Below are 19,545 nucleotides of genomic sequence, written 5' to 3' on the forward strand. Positions count from 1 at the left end.
CAGTGAGTTAACGCTGAAGGGTTAAACTATTAAAGAGTTGGAGTTCCTGTTTCAAGAAGTCAAGGGAGTTTCCTATCGGTTCGGTGAATCGGGGAGTGGAGTTCTTGTTTCAGGCGGAACAGGAAGTCGGCAGTGCTTTTCTTTTCCTCCACTTGTCAGTCTGTTAGTTCAAATGAGGAAGAGGTTTTGAGTTCGAGTTGGAGTAGAAGCCAAACGACGAGGCCAAAAGTCTGTGATCGATCCGAAGAACCACTACCAGATACGATTCTGCTTCCCCTTCGTACTACCAAAAAATGTGATTCTTGCCCGGCTTTCTTTCGACTTAAGAAGGCTGCGGTGAGAATGAGGATCACTTCGGAACTTTAGGAGAATGGGCATTTTAGGGTGGGATCTAAAAGCTCTCCAACGTGTTGCGGATCCTTCAGCCGTGAGAGGGTATTTTCGCTTCCTTAGGGCCGTGTGAAGCTTAGCTTGCTTTAGCAGCCACGTGTGATGATGCAAGTGCGCGGTGAGCGTAGCAGTCCCCCTCCGGCATGCTCCTTATACAACCAAGCGAAGAGCTAGTAAGGGCTGGAATGGAATATCATATGTAGTGTAGAATCAGATATGAGGCTCTTTACTAGGATTGGAACAAGCAAGGAACGAGTGACCACAAGCTCTGCTTAAGCGCTCAACATGCAATTAGCTCAAAACATGTTCACTTATGTTACGTTTGGCTAGTTCATAAAGAATGGCACTAGAAATTGTCTTCGGTCCAAGCTGGTAGATGGTTCTTACTCATGTCAGTTGGCTTTATACTAAACCATCGGATTGCCTTAAGAAAGAAAATTTCCATATTGATTGAGCGGAGTTGCTCAGAACAAGGTTTGGGGGGAGAGGAACGAAGTCGCTCGACTATAAAGGAGAGGAATGAAGTCGCTCGACTATAAAGGAGAGGAACGAAGTTGCTCGACTATAAAGGAGAGGGGAGAGCACTTTCGGAAAGAAGGGTTCTATTATATATATCATATGGTTTTTTCTTTCTTTCCTTCAATGAGTTCATTCCTTTTTCTCTCATCTTTCGATGATATTTCTTTGCTAGCCGAGGAATTCGAATATTAGCGGCATTCTTTTCTTGACTATTTGCTTCTTTCTCTGAGTTGGCTGTAGCATTGAAAACTCTTTCACTCTCTTCTTTATGAGGTTGGTGAAACGCTGAGGATTTGGTTCTCATTCCGCTGAAAGGAAAAACAAAATGCGAGTGTCAAGTATATTTTGATTAAGGAGAAGAGTCTTGTGATGAATGCGGAAAGGTTCTTTTTCTCCCCAAAGTGCAGTAGGACGGTTTGTGTAAGGACTTTTTCTGTCCCTGCTGTAAGTCATTCCGAGCAATAAAGTTGGAATAAAAACCTTTACCCGTCATACACTTTCAAGCAAGCCTGTCCCAAACCGGTCTGCTCACAAATCGGATGTTAGCTCTATTGCACGAATCTGCTCTTATTGAATCCCCTGCTATTGAATCAGATGCAAATGTTTTGAAATGAAATCTTTTTAGCCTGCGCCACAGAATAGACTGTCGAAGCGGTGGAAGACCGTTAGCAAGAAGGAGCTCTTTTTAGTTGTGGTTTGAAGGCAGAATCCGATAATGCTACACACTTTTGATTGGAATTTCTTTGCTTCTCTAGCAATTCAAAGAATAAAACATGGTTGACCTTGCTATTGGGATTTAGCCCAGACATGCTAAAAAACTCACCCCACTGGCATGGAAGAGGAGCAGAGGGACTGATTACTTTCCAACTTGACTTTTTCACTTTCTTACATTACATTTGCCATGCTCTTATAGATGGGGTTCTTTGATCGAAAAGGCAGGGACAGTCGATCAATAGGCATGGGATTGATGCATATCTATTATATGGATGCCCAGAAGAGGAGGATAGAAAAGGTTTAGAATCCTCGATAAATTGATTTTGAATGAACATCTGAGATGAGAAGGAATTAACACATTCAACTTCATGAAAAGAAAGTGACATAGTTACTGAACAAGGAACTGATTGCCCATATACCTGTCTCAGAATATAAGGAGCTGCTCTCTAATTCCCCTCTTGACTCATTTGAATCAGTTTGAGAGGGAATCTTGTTTGTTCCAAGAATCTTATCCGTTGAGAAAAAAAAGCTAATAAGAGTGAATAGGGCTTATGGAACACCAACCTGACATTGAAGTGGGAAAGCCTGAACAACATCCATACACTAAAGGTGTGGCGAGGCAGGCAGTGTTACCATTTTATTAGGAAGAAAGAGTCTGAAGCAGCAGCCTTTCTAATAGGACATGGTGCAGGGAAGAGGTAACCCAGAGACTAGGACATATAGAGCTCGCCAGTAGCAAACATGTAAGACCCTACATGAGGGATTCCAAAAGTCTTCAAATGCCAGCGAATAATTCAATTTCAAGATAACTGTAAAAAGGCACAATGGCTTCGCCACCAAGGACCAATGAATATGGCCTTGCCTTGCCCCTATGGGAGTGTGAACTGAGTGAGGTGGAATATGCCCATCAAGCGGGATAATGCGAGTCACGGGCAGAGTTGGACACCATGTTTTTAAGCATAATGCTGATAATTCCACTCGATAAGACACAACTTTCGGGGCCTTATGGAGAAGGGCGCACCTTGGTTTTAGCCACTGATGATGGGCTGCATCCGGGACCGGAACAGGGCCACGAAGCTGCTCCATGACATTCCAGATGAGTTGAAAGACTATGATCCCCTCCCTTGACATCCACTCGCCCTAATGAATAAGCAGGAGAGAACCCACAAGCACCATGGCTTGCCAAAAGTAGAATCAGGGGGAGAAAGGTTCTGAACTAGAGGGACCTCCCTACCGCGCGACAGGTTAATTAGAGGAATATCAGGTGATCCAGGCGTCAGCTTTCAAGGAGGCGGTTGAAAGATCCACCTTGAGAGGATATTCTCTTTCTCGATCACGGGTTACAAGATCGAGTAGCACATCCAGCTTACTCTATCGATAGTCCAGCCTGATGAAGGATCAAGGAAATCAGGATTAGCTGCCTTTACTTTAAGGGGGGTCTTGAATCTCATGTCATCAAAAGTAGGCAGGCTTTGAACAACCAGATAAGAATAAGTTCTACTTTCAAGGGCTTTCAACCATCTGTCTTCGGATGTAAGCATTGATCTTGAATGGTCCAGTTATCATACCTCTTAGGAAGAAAAACCAGACCCGCCTGACTCCCTCAACCTATCGGTCGAGTCACTTCCTTCCACTCACCTTACAAGGACCTACCGGATTGTCAGCTTTAGAAAGTCACCTTCCTCTCCCCTTTTCACTCACTTCCTCGCGTCATTTATCTTTTAGTCGAGTAGCTCTTCTCGGTTGCTCAACCACTTATCCTTGAGGCTGCCTACCTTTCCTTCTTTTGTGTGGCCTAGCTGTGATCCATAGGAGCTGGGGCAGGGACAGAGGTTTCCATTGCTTGCTTTGTGCATACGATTCTTTTATTCAATAGGGATTTCTATAGCTTCAGGTGAGGATGAGAGAATCGATCTCAATTCCTTGAAATCGGGAAAAAGTCTCCTACACTACAAGTGTGGTCTTTCTCGGTCAACTGAAAATTGTAGAACTGTAGCAGCTCTCGTAATCAGTCGGAAGGTCCTTCCTCTAAAAAAACAATTCTAGTACTTGCGTTGCGGTCCACCCATTAGTTCGATGATTCTTCTTCGCCTTTAAGGCTTGTTCAATCAATCTCATAGGTTCCTATGGCTCGTCCTATAGGAAAGGGAATATACCATAACCATAGGGAGGTGCGAGAAAGAAGCTTTTTATGAGCGTATATAGTGGTATAGTTCTTAATGCGTAACAAGGGAGCAAGAAAACTACTACGCTAACGAGTGAGTTCAGTATACTACACGAGGCATTAGAGCATCTAAGCCAAGAATTCAAGCAATTCTTTAGTGGTTTTTTTCGGTTGAGTTTGGTCTCAAAAGCAATGTCGGCGAATAAGAAATTAAAGATATAAGAGGATACAAATAAGCGAAAGGGCATGCAGTCTATTGATCAAAAGGGGCCATCGGCCATACATGTAGGGAAGGTGCCAATCAAAACAAAACTCAAAGTGAAAGGAAAAGGTTCCAGCGGAAAGGGGCTTCTTGTCGTGCAGGCTGCCCTTCACAAACTATGGGGAGGTGCTCGTAGAGCCCACTACTCGGGTTGGAATCCGAATAACCTAGATGATAGTCCGAGTCTTCGCCATCAAACTCTCCTCGTGCCCGAGCCTCCTCTCTAGCCTGAAAGACTCCACGTGGGCTTTCTCCCTTGCCTGGGCTTCTGCAGTTGTAGTCGGCCTGTCTATAGCTGAATGGGGAAGGCAGAACTCTTCGTTGAGTTCCTCTAACTAACACATACATTCCTTGCTAACACAAGACCTCCAAAGACTAATTGAATCACCAGACTGACTAGCACCACTTCCTAAAAGACCAGAAAGTAGCCTACCAATCGTGGTAATCACCTCCGACTATTTGTGTTAGAATACTGATGCTTATCGATCGGACTATCTGCCTATTCTACTACTTACCCCTTCGAAAAAGGAAGACTAGAGAGAACAGTTCAATCCAATTAATCTGCTACTAGCAGAGGCGTGTACTATTTCCCCAGCTACAGAAGTTTGGTTCCTACAAGAGGTTTTGTTTTGTCAAAGAGACAACTACTAATGTAACCTAAGAAGACTGTCGATCAGGGATCGGGAGTCAGAGAAAGGACAGTATGGGTACTGCTTCCCTTCGAGAATAGAACAATAGAGACAACAGTGAATACAAATATTCTTTATAACTTGAGCTTTACTTACAATCACCATTGGCAACGCGGCTTATCAGAAAGAGAGATGGGCCCACTCCCCGAGTCTTACTGGAGCATTTGGTCCTAGAAAGAGATATCTGGTACTACCAAGACCAATAAGATTAGATGAACTACTACCACTTAGCTATACCACCACTAATCGCCAGACTAATGGGCCGAAAGGCCTCAGAATGATCTATTACTAGAAGCATGAGGGGAAGCAAGCAACAAGAAAGGAAAGACAAGCTACTAAAGTCAAGGCGCTACTTATTGCGGCAAGCCCTATTGAGTAAGCTGCCTTTCCATCTTGCTTTGCTATAACACCAGAAGCAGCAAAAACAAAGGCTTCATCCACGATTTGCACATATCCAAAATTGCTTTCAAAGTCAGAGGTACTCTAGTTTCATAAGCTCTGTCCTCCCTCCCCTAAGGCTAGTTTGGCTCGCTTTCATGCCTTTCCCAGAACTGCAACTACCGGCTTAGCGTCCTTACTTGCCATGCCTTAAATCACCTTTGAGTCCTTAATAGCCTCTTTGTAGACTCGAAACTTACTAACGAAGGACTGAACCAGGCTTTCTAAAAAATGGCTCTTAATCTCACATAGGAAGTTGTTCAACCAACTAAAGCACTAGCATTCAATAGTGATTCTCGGGAATTCAATTTAACGGCTAATTGAATTCAATTCAATTTCTATAAACTGGGGCAACTAAGAACTTCATACATATAGAAAGAGTTCAATTAGCTTCGGCTGATCCTTCATCATATGCTTAGTCAAAACCACTCTTGCTACGATGCTACTTTTTTGAGAGAGTCCCTTTTTAGGGATGGGCAGGATATCTTGGTTTGGGAAAACTTGTTAAAAAAAGGCCATCTGTGGTTATTGCTTTGGGATCCTATAATTCATCGCTACTAACTAGAAGACGTTCCTGGGCTAAGAATAGCTCCCCTGGAAAGCCTTTGATTCGACTTTGGGCAATTCCACTTCGAAAGAAAGGGAACCTTTTGGGTTGGGAGAACCTGGATATGTCGATTTAGAATAAGCCGATGCATATGGGAACAAAACGTGAATGGAGGGGGGCCTCATTGAGTCACTGCAAGTACACTTTTTGCTTAGGAGTGATTCCTTCTCGAGAACCTTCTTTCTAAGTTGAGTGACTGGGGACTACCTCCTCGCTGGAAAAACTACATTCTTGCCTTTGGCATCATCCCCACCCAAGCCAACCCTTTCCTCAGCTGATGCCGACATGCCTCTTTTGGGCTATTCTCTAGTCACATTTGGGAATACTCCTCTTTCCACTCAGATCAAGAAACAGATCGCCTTGAAGGCAAATTTATAGCCATAAAGATGATCAATTTTGGGCCCTAGTGTCTCGGGGCGAGAAGCCATGCTTTGCTGTTGATGGTCATAGTGAAAAAGGTTTTAATAACTTGATAAGAGAAAAAAACTGGGGAATGGCTTGCTCAGATGTATAGAGCCCTCGTACCAATAGCCTACTACCTAATATGGAGTGGGTATTCAATTACCAGTTTGCCCTCGTACCAATAGCCTACTACCTAATAGTGCCCCATGGCCTCTATTGAAAATTCAGGACTTTTTGTCTCTGTTGCCTTTCTTTCGCTTATGGTTATATACCCACCTAACTTGCTAGCTTATAGCTTTGAATTAGCTTCAATCACAATTAGTTGTGGAATTTCCATTCTATTTCATTCCCCTTATTACACCTAGGAAAGAAAGTCCCTATTCTCCTCTGATGATATTTCTGTGGAATCAGCTTCTCCAGGATGGGATTCTTTCTCTTTTTTGGGTGCCCCGTCGACAGGTACATCCTCCTCAAGAGCGTTCAGTGGAAAGGTTTTCCCCTTCCCTTTCCCAACAAGGAACATTGCTTTCACCAAATCAAGAGGGGGAGACATTCCCTATTTAATGAATTGGTTGGTTTCACACCACGATAGAGAACGAGCTCTTTTTTGCGTTATACAATAGCTAGTGCGCAATGCTGGATGGTCTTCCGAAAGGCGAGCTTCCTTCTTTCAGAATGCACTACTTCCTATGCTATAAACTCGTCTCAAGATCAGGATCAGTTAACAACTAAAATTAGAGAATCAAAATCAAGCGAGACAGAGTAATATTCACCCTAAGTGGATGGAAGGCCTTATCAGCCTACGGCTTTTAGAAAAAGTTTGGCCGTTAACCCCTCCTGCGGGGCATTAGTCAAGCTTTAGTCCATCGTTTGAGGAAAGGCTAAAGGTGGAGGATCGTCAGTAAGACTCGAGAAGTGGAGCAGATGGGCGACATCGATCATCCTAGACGTCGGTATCCATAAGGTACTGTGGTCACCTCTAATTACAGTGGCTATTGAGATAGCTCCAGAAATTGCGTATGTCGAGGACTCCTCGCGTTACACCTTCTCTTTGTGCTTGCTCTAACCGAGTTCAGATTGAAGTGGACAAGTGTCAATCTTCTATTGTCCTCGACTTATATGCCAAGAGTTCCCCCAGTTTCTGTGCTTCGACTTGGAGCTATTTGTTCGGCTCATTCTGGATCAACGGGTGCATAACGTAGCCAGTATCCTTCAGCGGACCTTTCTTCAGCTTCCTTCCTGGGATTTGAAAAAGCAAATTTCGAAGGGTATCATAGCCTGGGACTTGAAAATCTTGTTCAACCCGCCGCAAAAATGCCCTTCTCGATGATTATTGAGTTGGTGGCCGTTCATTCAACCGAACATCTTTGAGTTGAGCTTGCTTAGCAGGACTTGTTATTATAGCTGGCATTGGGTCAAGTTAAGATTCGAAACTTCATATCTGATCCCCAGTACCAGATGCATTTCACATCTATCTTGCATCCACCAAGAGCCATACTAAGTCTTTCCTCACTCGATCTGACAGTTTAGTTCCCTTTATATCTGCGTTACAAACTAAGTAACTCGTCAGCTGAACTCGACCTGAGGAAATTAACGCCCCTTTAAGGTAACCTAGTTCGCTTCGCCACATTGATTTAAAAAGGATTTGCACTCACAACCCCCTTTAACTCACAGAATTGAGCAACCCACGCTGAAGAATGCAAACTTAAAGGGGCTGCGTAAAGCCTTTGGTGTGTATGCGCACCTCAGATAGGAGCACACATGGGAATACGTGAGGCTTAGAAAACAAGAATTCTCATCGTCAAGCAGATTTACCTGAAAAGCGTGATCAACGTGGACTTCTTTCGAGCGTCTCGAGCATGTTTAGAGTTGAGCCTTCCAACCTTGCCCATGAAAAAAGCTAGTAAAAAGCTCTATTGTAGCCTTTTAGTCGTCAGCAGGGAATGATTCCGACCCTCTGTGCATGCGTCTGCGTATGGTTCTTCTGTTCAAGATTACTTCCCAACCCTACCTCTGATTCTAGATTCAGAAGCGTCTTAGTCTTTGGATGCTCCTTCTCTGTCCGCTCAAACGTACCTTTCTTTATGCCCTGGTGAACATAACATGTATTCTTTTCGATACAGTACGGTAGACTTCACACCAACCGGAACGTAAAGCACTGTATATTAAGTCTGTCAGTCAAACAAGATGCAAGCCTCATCACTAACATAATCGAAAGCTACCAAATCCTCATATTATAAGCTTCGCCTGTGACTGTCCTATAGCCCCTTTGTTCGGTCAGCAATAGCTACAATGTCTTAATCAAAACAAAACCTATCACTCCCTTATTTATGATACCCCCGTGAGAATGGCAACATTGACTACCGAGTAAGAAAGACGCTTTTTAGCTTCGTTTCAGGTCGGTATACTCTGTTCTTCATCAAATCAGGTTAGGCTCACCTCGGAATTGGAGTATGGGTCCCCGTTTCCCCAACGTATATTCGTTCTATACGGCTGTTTGGCATTGGGAAATCGAAAGAAGCTAAGGTCCTTCTTCACTGGTTCCATTAGAAAAGCCTTTCTTCTCGTATCAAGGGTTTACTCTCCTGTATCAAACCTCTTCTGTGTTTGAAATAGCCTTTGCTTCATCGTCTGGAAAAGCTAGACTAGATCGATCTGCTTGTCTTTCGTCATATCTTTCCTTGGCGTTAGCCTCTGCAAATGACTCTTCACTTTCACTTTTCCTCGCACTGCCCTCTTGTTCGCTGAAATAGCCACTCTTTCTTCCCCTTAGGATCAAGGGCTCTCTTGACTCTCGAACAAGAAAGCCCTTTAGGGTCGTAAGGGTCATCCGCGCAAGAGCGCTTCTTCTTTGGGTCCCTATGGCTGGGCATCGACTATTGGAGTGAGCCAGTCCTTTCCTTGGTATCCGAGGTAGGCTCCGTCAAGAGCTTCCTCGCCCGCTGCGGTAGCTTTTCGTGCTTTTTAAGAAATTTCTCTTTTGTCATCCTATTTCTCGAAAGGAAATGGATGGTTTTAATCCATCCTTTTTTCCATTTGATAAAAAAGTAGATTAAATTAGGCTGCTATCGGGTCAAAATGTATTGAATTAGGCTATCATCGGGCGGCCATGGGGAGGGGGCTTTCCGAGAGGGCTTCCTTCGCTAGGAAATCGAACTATTCTACCGCTACTGACTGACTGGACTTACATCTAGGGAGTGAATTCTCTAGGTTAGGTGAGCGTTTTGCTCCTGGTAGACCGGTTGGTGTTCATTAGTCAGTTTGCTTCTTTCTTTGACTGACTAACATAATTGATTTGTCGTTCCTTCCAATTCGGATGGATATGTGGAATCTTCTTCTCTGTATTAGCCACACTTCTTCACAGAAAAAGAGAGCTCAGAAGACCTCATCTATTACGGTATGAAAAAATCAATGGCACCGGAGGAAACTCAGTCCAGAGAATGGGATGTCAGTTAGGGAACAGTACTCAGACGCAGACCAGCGTAGGTGGGTGCCACAGCTGTCTTCCTCCATGTGATATCACGCAACAGGCGAAAGAATCCCCTTATTTACACAATTTACAAAATTAGAACTCGTTCGATCAGAGTACCTCTCTGTAGCACAAACCAACCGAAAGAGATGTATCGTCGATAGGAGTACCCTTCCTATTTTTTACTCTTTTAGGCTTTTGGTCAGTCGGGGTTGACATGAGACTGGATTTTTTGGGAATTCATTCATTTCCCCACCAATCGACCTTGCTTTGGAACTCGATTTCGAACCCCCTATTTATTTACTGGTCATCGTTTGTTTCATCCCGACAGTATTTTTCTAAAGGAGGCACTAAAGCTTTAACTGACCCCACCCATCTTCCTCCTCCAGTTTGAGCTCACAGCCTAATCCTTCACCACAGGATTATTTGTCTTCGAAGCTGTCTTATTCTAGCCATGGCATTAATTGTCGTCCGCACACTAAAGCGTGTGCATTTAGAAAGGTTTACTTTTGTAGGCCCTGTTCGGCTCCAAGCACACAAGCAACGAAGTCGGGTGGTGGTCTGGCCTCCGAAGAACCGAAAGCAAAGCGCTATGCCAAGATCACGTAAAAATTCAAAGTATAGTGCGCAGAGCAGAGCATAAAGTCTTGGCTCTCGATTAGAGCGAGCGGGCAACAAAAGGAATTTCTTATATCATATGTATAGATGGGATATGAATCTGCTTGTGTTGATCTTCTCGATTCGACGAGTCTAATGTTCTCTTTCGTCTGTGTTCAACAAACTAGCTTTTAGATTGACTTGGTGGTTTGGCAAGACAGACTCGTTCAGCTCGATGCGAAAGGGCTTAGAGAGCAAACAATAGCACGGAAAAATGCAAGTAAGAGAGCACAACTAAAGGTGTTTGTTTCGGGCCCTCTATCTAGGGATTCAAGATTAGTCGAACCTACAGATCCCTTTTACCTCGAATCAGAAGATGAATTGCTTGTAGGTGCGGAGGGACGGTTACTTATTTCAAATAGTAGGAGCAAGAATAGGGAGAATCTTTATGCTTTAGCATGGTGCTAAATAGGACTCGCTTAAATTTTCAATAGCGCTCTGTATCGCGCTATAAAACAGCGAACTAAGGAAGAGCGCGTGGAGAGAGCAGAAGAGAGGCAAACAACAATGCAAGCAGTTGCGCCAAGGATGGATCGACTTTGTTACGCGCAGGGAATTGCGGTGGCGAGGGGAAGCGCCCAGCTCTCTGGTTACGTAGATCTAGTCCCTAACAAAAGTAAACTACTTGTGTCTTCATTTAAGTTGTGTGTGGCTTAGTTTTCAAGGGGATAAATGGTCCTAGTTGATCTAGTTGTAGCACTGACTAGGCTGAACTCGTCATAGGGTTCTAGTGGTGATTTCATAAGAAATCATAAGGGTGTGAATGCGACGCACAGCAACGTGTAGATTGGTGCGATATCCCCTGTTGACTCCCTCCCTGCCGTCTTCCTAAAATGTGCTGGACCACCTTAGAGGTGAGCATAGTCTTTTGATCCTAGAATCGGCTCTCTTGTTGAGGTTCCTCTATCGTAACTAAGTTTTCAATTTCACTTAAAAGACCACTCTGAACCTGAGCAGCTGTCTCGCTCATGCATAGCAAGGGATGGTGAATCAGGGGTGGTAGGCGAACGAAAAATGCTGACTAGCCGGCAAAGTTTTTAGAGTCGGGTTTAGGTTTTTTCTTTTCTTATCAGAATCCATACCAAGAGTTTTGGAGAAATTGAATGCTCCTTGGCCATTTTTTAGCCATACAAAGTAAAGCACTAGCATTTAATAGTCCTTAGGGAGACCCTGAGTGGGCTCATTGCAGATGAATAAGAAGCCTTCATAAAAGGTAGGTTGATTTATGAAAATTCACCGTTTGGAGTCTTTTAACTATGCGGGGAGAACCAGCCATGTTAATCAAACGTCGACGTGGCCGCGCATACGACAATGTCGACCCTTTTTAAAATGATGCAAGAACACAAATAAGCTTTATTGAACCTCTAATAAAATGGTTAAGAGCATGCATAGCTAATCAATCTATTACACCCTTGATGCAGGGTCAGCCAGCAGGATTCATCCATGTGACCAAGGGCTTGAGGTAGGGATGCCCGTTATCCCCGTAAGGAGTTAGTGGCCAAAATGTTGAACAGAGCCCTCAAGAAACAACAACGACAAGGGAAACTTGTGGGACTCAATATAAAACCGGGGATGGAGGCTCCCCTGATTTCCCAATTTGCTGATGACACAGTCATCATAACGTGCGTAGAGCCACAATTACCTCTCTCATACCTTGCGATTTTCTAGGCTTCTGGGGGAATTAGAAATTCTTCTATTCGAAAAGTTAGTCAAATTCTATTTTTGAATATTCCGGTACACCGACAGGGATTCTTCGGCTGCTTCACTGCTCAATGGGAAACATCACCAAACCCTGGAAATACCTCGGCGTCCCTATTTATCTTTCGGAAAGCTATCCGCAAAAGAGAATGATTGATCCTACTGGAGACCAGACTTAAAAAAATCGCAGACTGAAGCAACTCATGGTTGAGCTTTACTGGTCATCCAGTTCTCATAAAGCATGTCAAGCAGGCATATGCATGTCACATGGCGACCATTCTCAAAGTCCCTGTGAGTATTTGCAAGGCAACAGGGTATGTCAAAAATTCATGTGGACTGGAGGTCGACAAGACCAAAAAGACTTAAAACTATACTTGGCCAGAGTCTGATATGTCAGCCCAAACCGAAGGGGGGATTGGGTCTCCAACCATTCCAATAATTGTTGGAGGCCTAAAAATCAATTGGCTTGGAATCTGCTTACTGAAGACACAGTAGGATGGAAACAGAGACTTATTGGATAATATTGTCCAGGCCTGTCGAGGTGGGAATTCGCTTTCGATGGCCAAGTAAGATACTCCGGCACAACAATCTGGAATGGAATCTACCGATCCATCTAGCGGCTCTGACCTCACTGATCGGTTGGTTCTGGGCGGGGGGATAGATCTTTCTTCTGGACCAGGCCATTTGACCTGTCCCCTGCTCATCATCATGTAAATCTCTTCACCCGATTACATGAATGGGCTACGAGTAATGGACTCTAGACTTTAAATCCATTCATAACACACAGGCACTAGCTTAATTTCTATACAGTTTATGACCAACACATAATAGAATTAGACCAGATGCATAGGCAAGACCTTAATACATAGCTACATACAACAACAGCTTATCTACCAACCTAGGGAAAGACGTGGGAAACATGAGGATGAAGGTGGTTTGTCCAATGTGTGGGTCCATGTGAGTTTGTCTCGCAGGATGGATGTCACCTCATGACACGTGTGGGACCCAAGGCATCTCTGATTTGTTTCTTTAATTCTTATACGTTGATCATCTTGAGAACATCCTATGTTCTGAAGAATCTTCAAATTGATTTTGCGAAAAAAAAAGAAGCAATGACCCATTTAAAAAGGCCTCTTATATTGGACTGTAGCACCCGGGATGAGGAGGAGATGAATCCCTTGCCGCCTCTCTGGCCCATGCTGTTGGTGCCATACCTCGACATGGATGGTCAACCTTTCCATCTCTCGGTGCAAGAGGTTCAATGCACGCCTACTCGCCACCACCCGATCCCTAGCCTTTAAATCTTCATCTCCCCAAGGTGCATGCTTTGCTTTTACGTGATTCCCACGATCGATTTAAGCAATGGACAGGAACAGACGGAAAGACAGATAGTTGTTGAATGAGTCAATTCTTGGAGAGATCAATGCAACAAGCCGAGGGCTTAGAGTAGACTCTCTCTCCTACTACTTTTTAGGGAAGTAGGGAAGCATGGGAGTTGGGCTACGTTAAGAGCCTATAGGATAAAGGTAAGACCCATTTCGTGTAGCTCCTACACTAAGGCAAGCAAGAGAGGAACTACATAAGGAAGAAGAGAGAGCAACTACAATAAGCCGAAGGAGAAGAGTAGACAATACTCTCTCCTACTATTTAAAGGAAAGAGCTACTGCTTATAAAGGCTAGAGCGACTACCTTTTAAGATTGATAAAGGCAAGAGTAGATATGACTGTTGCCTCCCCTGGCTTGCCTTCGGCTACGCTTTCCTTCTCGGCAGTGATAGCTTAATGTATTGTCTGCCCAATAAAGCCGAAGGGGAAAGGTGGACTCTCTCCTCCCCAGTAGCCCTTACTAGACAGCTTACTAGACAGACTGGCTTGTCCATCCCTTCCCTATCTATTACATATCCTTTTATTCATTTTCTCACTTGGCAGAGGTACAAGGGGGTACTACGTGATTGCATTAATAAGAAAGAGGAAAACGAGATCTATAGTGCGATTGTTAATTTCTCATAAGAGAGGAGTACTAAAGTCCTGAGGGCCCCCTCGCGGGGCCCTGACGGATGACTTGACACGAGACAAGACACGCGCCTAGCCTAATAGCTAGGAGTCATCTTTCGTTCGCTATCGCTCACTCCAGGAGGGCATAGACGAAGGCGAACTCGTTAGCGAGTCTTATACTAAACTAACGAGTGTAATAGTCACGAGTTTAAGGCGAAGCCGAAGGCGCAGCTGACACCACTAACGAGTCTAATCAAGAGAGGAAGACTAGCGAGTCCTGTTTCGTGAGGTCTCGCCCTCTGGGCCATCACGGGGCTCCTCGAGATTCCACTCCTCGCGATACTCTACTCCACTCCTGGTCCTGGCGAGTCATCCTTGCGAGTCAGGTCTCGTGTCGAGTCATTCTCACGAGTCTACCTCTCGAGTCAGATCTCGTGGCGCTTCATCCGAGACCTTTCTCGAGCTTAGGTAGAACTGTCTCTAATTTCATAAGAGTAAGAGATCGAAGGTGGAAGGGAAGGAAGCGGATGGAACAACTACAGTCCTCTCCTATAGTAAAAGAAGGGCATCTGGTAGCTACTCTATCCTATTACTTCTACTAAGCATCTTAGCCTGACTCCTTCGGTGCCTCCACTCGCGGCATAGGGACATGATCTGAGAGCTTGAAGGAGAGGAGGCTCTATTATTTCTTTGGGAGTGAAGGATTTTTTTTAAAAAGGAAGGATGCTTAGGGAAATCAACGCAACCTTAATTCTCCTAATTCCCAAGGCGGAACAGGAATCTCGATCCATTCAATTCAGGCCAAGTTGTTTGTGTAACATGGTTTACAAGATTCTCAGCAAAATCATGGCCAACGGATTGCTTCCAAAGATTATTTCAAAGAGTCAAGGGGCCTTTGTCAGGGGAGGCAGATTTGAGATTGCGGGGTCTTAGCCCACGAGATTATTCACTCCATGAAGAATGCCGGAAAATCGCGAGTTAGAGTTTGAAACTCGACATGGCTAGGCATATGATTGGTTGGACAGGGGTTTCTTGAGGCAGGTGCTTCAAATTTGGCTTTGGGCAGTGGTGGTGCCTTCTCGTGGAGCAGTGCATTTCAACTCCTAAGTTCTCGGTGATGATCAACGAGTAGCCGAGGGGTTATTTTGAGAGCTATAGAGGCCTAAGGCAGGGAGACCCTCTATCGCCCTATCTGTTCATTATAGCAGCGGAGGGGGATATGTCTGAAGAAGAAGTGTTTGGAGGGGAAAGGGATTTGCCCCGCTCATGGAGTGAGCCCTATATCCCATCTCCAGTTTGTAGACGTTTATTTTTGTGAAAGCAAACCAGCTGTCAGTGAGAGCAATCAGGGCTACTCTGGAGGATTACTAGAGAGACTCAGGTCAGAAAATCCATTTTCAGTTCAGGGAGAGCACTTTCTTCATTCACTCTTTTGATCAGAGAAAAAGGCGTATTAGTCATATCCTAGGTTGTGCTGAAGGATCGTGGCCTTCCATCTACCTAGGACTGCCATTTTTTACTAAGACATCCAGCACTAATCTGTGGAAGCGTGTGGTGGATCGTATCCAAAAAAAGCTGGCAAGCTGGAAAGGTAAGTTGCTCACTCTGGCTGGTAGAGCTCCATTGAGAAAATCAGCTATCCAGAGCATCCCTACATATGTCATGTCTTTGTTTTATGCCCCTGAGAAAGTCAAATCAGTGATGGAGAGCCTGCAGCGAGCTTTCTTATGGGCGGGAGGTGATTCGAACCACGGTGTCCACCTTGTGGCTTGGGATAGGTGAGTAGTGCGAAGCGGGCTAGTATGGGAGTGAGGTCGCTTGAGATAGCAAATCTTGCCCTTATCGCTGAGTTGGGGTGGAGGTTGCAGCAGGAGCAGGACAGCAGGTGGGGGTCGCTCCGCATGTTTGCGTAGGACCTACAAGGATTCAACAGTCCCTATCGGAGTGTCCCAATGGGGGCATCAGAGCTAACCTTTTGTTCTCGACTATTACTGGACGCCTAACCCTTTGCCGGGCTTCCGCTTTTCACGTTAGAGAGGTCAATCGTCAAACGATTTTGACCATTGAAGGGAAAGGTTATATAAAAAAATTTTGAGAAGAAGTTGAATTTTTTCTTATATAAAATTTTTCTTTCATGTATCGCATAGTTTAGTTTTTTTAATATTTCTAGTCAATAATTTTTCCTTTTTGCATACAGGAAGGCTAGTGAGTCAGGATTCAATCTGATTCCCATAGAACTTCTATAGAGAACTAGGTGAGCTTGTCCTAAAAAATCACATGATTCCAATCTACTTTATCTTTTTATTATTTTTTATTTTTAAATTTAGTTCTTTTTTAATATTGAAGGGAAAAAGTTTATATAGAGCCCACCTAAAAAATTTCATTAGAAGAAGTTGTTTTGATGTCCAAATATTCTCAAATTGATCATCTCGACATCAAGAAGCATGAATATGAGAAAAAAACGGATTTTAAGTTTAAGAAATAGTGCATCTTGTAACGCATTTTTTTATCATCAATTTTCAAGTTTTCATAGATCTACTCAATCTACACTATTTATAAAATTTTAAATTTTATAATTACAAATAAAAATATATTTTAAGACCATCACAAAAATGTTAAGTATTAAACACTATTTGAAGGTGGGCTCTATTTTGATTGCTTAGAACCTCGGTTGTATGCAAAGTGCACCCTTAAGTGGAAAGTCAGTTCAGTTCAGTCATCCGAATCGTGGTTCTTATCCGGTTCTTCAAACACCGGCCCAAACGGGAGTGTGTTTTTGCCGCCTGGTCTTCAATCTCTTTCTTCTCTGTGTTGTCGTTATCCTTCACGCCCTCTCCTCAAGAGCTGAAAGGAAGGAGAAACCCAACTCACAACCCATTTTCTCGCTCTACAATCATCAATGGAGGTCGGGACCTCCATTACGCAGACCTCAACCCTCTCAACTCCATTGTTCTCTAACCTCCCAAAACCTCATCTTAACAGTCAAACAACTACTTCTCTTCTCGTTGCTTCCACTTTTTCTGTAAAAGCGAAACTCTCTCTGAGAGCAAAATCTGTCAAGCTCATTCATAGAAACTCTAGGTTTCTCTCCCCTCTGGTTATTCAATGCTCAAGCTCCGACGGAGTGCAGTCTAAGGAAAACCTTCGAGCCAAAACCTCAGGGAATCTCTTCGGAGTTGACACCTCTGTGAGTTTCTTGAGAAACAGGGTTTTTCCAAGGATTTTGCACACAAACCCTTTGGAAATATGCAAATGGGTGGGAATAGTTTGTATTGCTCTCTCAGCTACAAAGAACACGGTCAGGGTTTTGACAAACCCTTTCTTTTGGATGTATTTTAGCTGGACATGGCTCCTCTGGCCCTGGTTTTTGGCATTGTTCTTGGGTTTTTTAGGTATCTTCTCCGCATATCGCCATTACAAAGGGAAAGCTGGTATCCTTGAGCAATTAGCTATTGTTACATCGACCTTTGCCTGGTTAACCCTGGTTCCAGCCGCCCACTTTAATGGTTTCCTTGAAGGTTGGCCTATAGCCTTCTTCTTTGTCTACCATTACTTCTTCTTCTTTAATGTTAGCGTGAGAAAGAGGCTCTATGGGGATTACTATCTTCGGCCCCACAACCCCAAATGGGACGTAAGATTGCCAATTTTTGCTCGATCACTGTTTTCCTTGGCAATTCTTGTTGGTCACTGGTTTGCTGCTTTTGAAGGCCCCCCACTTCATCAAATTCCTGGTGGTTTGAGCAATTTTGTTTTGTGGGGTTTGATCCTGTTGACTCTGTTTATGCAGTACCATGCTACTCTTTACCTTTCAAATTACTCTGAGAAAGTTGCAGTTCCGATGTGCGTGGTTCAATTTGGACCTTATCGATGGGTTCGCCACCCCATTTATGCGTCAATGATGCTTATGTTTGCTACCTATTTTGCTGCCCTTCGAGCTCCTCTGAGCTTGCTTTTCGTTGTGATTGTGTGTATTTTGTATTATGATCAAAAGGCTAAATTGGAGGAAGACTTGATGTTGAAGGAGTTTGGGGACAGTTATGCTGAATACAAGAGTAAAGTCAGGCAGAAGTTTATTCCTCTTGTCTACTGATCGAAGATTTTGTGATCTAAAGAGAGCATCGATCATGGTGAATCGTGCTTTAACTCTATTTTATCAAGTTTTGTGCAAATTTTAGTAAAATTCTGTTTTTTCTCTTCCAGAGTGTTGCTTGTGATTCGGTAGCAATTTCATCTTTCCATTCTTTGTTTAATTCTATTGTGCAATTGTTGCGAATTGAGTCTGTGGGGGTGTGATTTGGTGAGCTTTCATGAGATCTGATGGTGGATTATTTTGAAATTCCTGATGTTCCCTTTTCTAGATTTGATGCCATTCAGCAAACCCAGATACTGAAATCTAGTTTAATGTATCTTGACCTATTGCTACTGGTCATTGGGCTAACTCCAAGTTTGAGGACAAGCAATTGTGATAGCTTAGAGTACTGTTATGTTTGAGAAGATTCCTCATTTCAATACATTAAAATTTTTCTTGATTTTTTACCCTAAATAGTTTTCTATCTAACCAAGAGCTTCAGATCCATTTGTTTCCTAGCAGAACATGAAAGGAGGGAAGAGAAAGCATGCAATTGCTTCACTTGAAAATCCTCTAACAAACAAATGCAACGTAGCTAGGGATCTATCATTTGTTTAAACATTTATTTTATTCCATAGCGAGCTTGAGGTGATTTATATAACATGTGGAACAATGGGTTGCCCATCGCAAATATATGTATGTTGTGCAAAGTGGGTGATGAATTGTAAGCCATGCTCTCTTTCTTTTCCCCCCCGAAATGCCTCTGTTTATACAGCAACTCTCTTTGCTATAAACATTGTATCATATGAAGTCACTTGCTTCCATGAAAATAGCTCCAATATATTGTGGAAGCTTTAAGTGATTGTAGTTTTGGAATTAATTAGTACTTTCCCTGGCTGTGGAAAAATGCTGATCCAACTGAGTATATAACATATGTAACACATCATGATGCATAAGCAGTTGTAATATATCTTCATAGAAAAAGCCACTAATATATCTTGGAAAGTAAAGTGCATGACATCCGCTTCTGAGATTGCTGCATCTAAGAATTGGGTGATGTCACCCACTATATTTTCCTTTGGCATGTCTATGGTCTTATTTATCTCATCCATCACTTTTTCTAAATTCTGAAATGCACAGGGATGCTTATAGGAAGTCTCCAAGGTTATAAACACAGCCAAGTGATCATGAAAAATATACAGAAGCCATGCCAAAGGTCTTGTTTATCTTATCCATAACTTTTTCTAAATTCTGAAATGCATAGGGATGCTTACAGGAAGTCTCCAAGGTTATAAACACACCAAGTGACTATGAAAAATATACAAAACTGTGTAATTAGAAAGCTAGAAAGAGATATTTGATATTGAGAAACATGTGATGAGAAATTTTGTAATTAACCCAGGGAATTTTATGGGTGGCCTAAAAGTTTGTGCTAATAAAATATATTTAAAACACTAGGACATGTTGGGACTA

General features: G+C 43.3%; 1 protein-coding gene and 1 long non-coding RNA gene across 2 annotated transcripts in view; both read left to right on the plus strand.

The window, feature by feature from the left end:
* The window catches only part of LOC105421717 (uncharacterized), an 80,778-nt gene extending 61,550 nt beyond the window's left edge, over positions 1-19,228 (plus strand). Inside the window, exon 4 of the long non-coding RNA XR_016049160.1 lies at positions 19,213-19,228. This is a non-coding gene — a long non-coding RNA (uncharacterized LOC105421717). The remainder of the gene's footprint in view (positions 1-19,212) is intronic.
* Positions 16,670-18,202, plus strand: LOC18448007 (protein C-terminal S-isoprenylcysteine carboxyl O-methyltransferase). Its single transcript, XM_006858088.4, has one exon. It carries the CDS (start codon positions 16,903-16,905, stop codon positions 18,091-18,093), a length of 1,191 nt encoding a protein of 396 aa, XP_006858150.2. The 5' UTR covers positions 16,670-16,902; the 3' UTR covers positions 18,094-18,202.
* Positions 19,229-19,545: the final 317 nt, after the last annotated feature.

The sequence above is a fragment of the Amborella trichopoda genome, chromosome 2, assembly GCF_054954075.1.
Source record: "Amborella trichopoda isolate Santa Cruz 75 chromosome 2, AtrichopodaSantaCruz75HAP2 v2.0, whole genome shotgun sequence".
Classification (NCBI taxonomy): domain Eukaryota; kingdom Viridiplantae; phylum Streptophyta; class Magnoliopsida; order Amborellales; family Amborellaceae; genus Amborella; species Amborella trichopoda.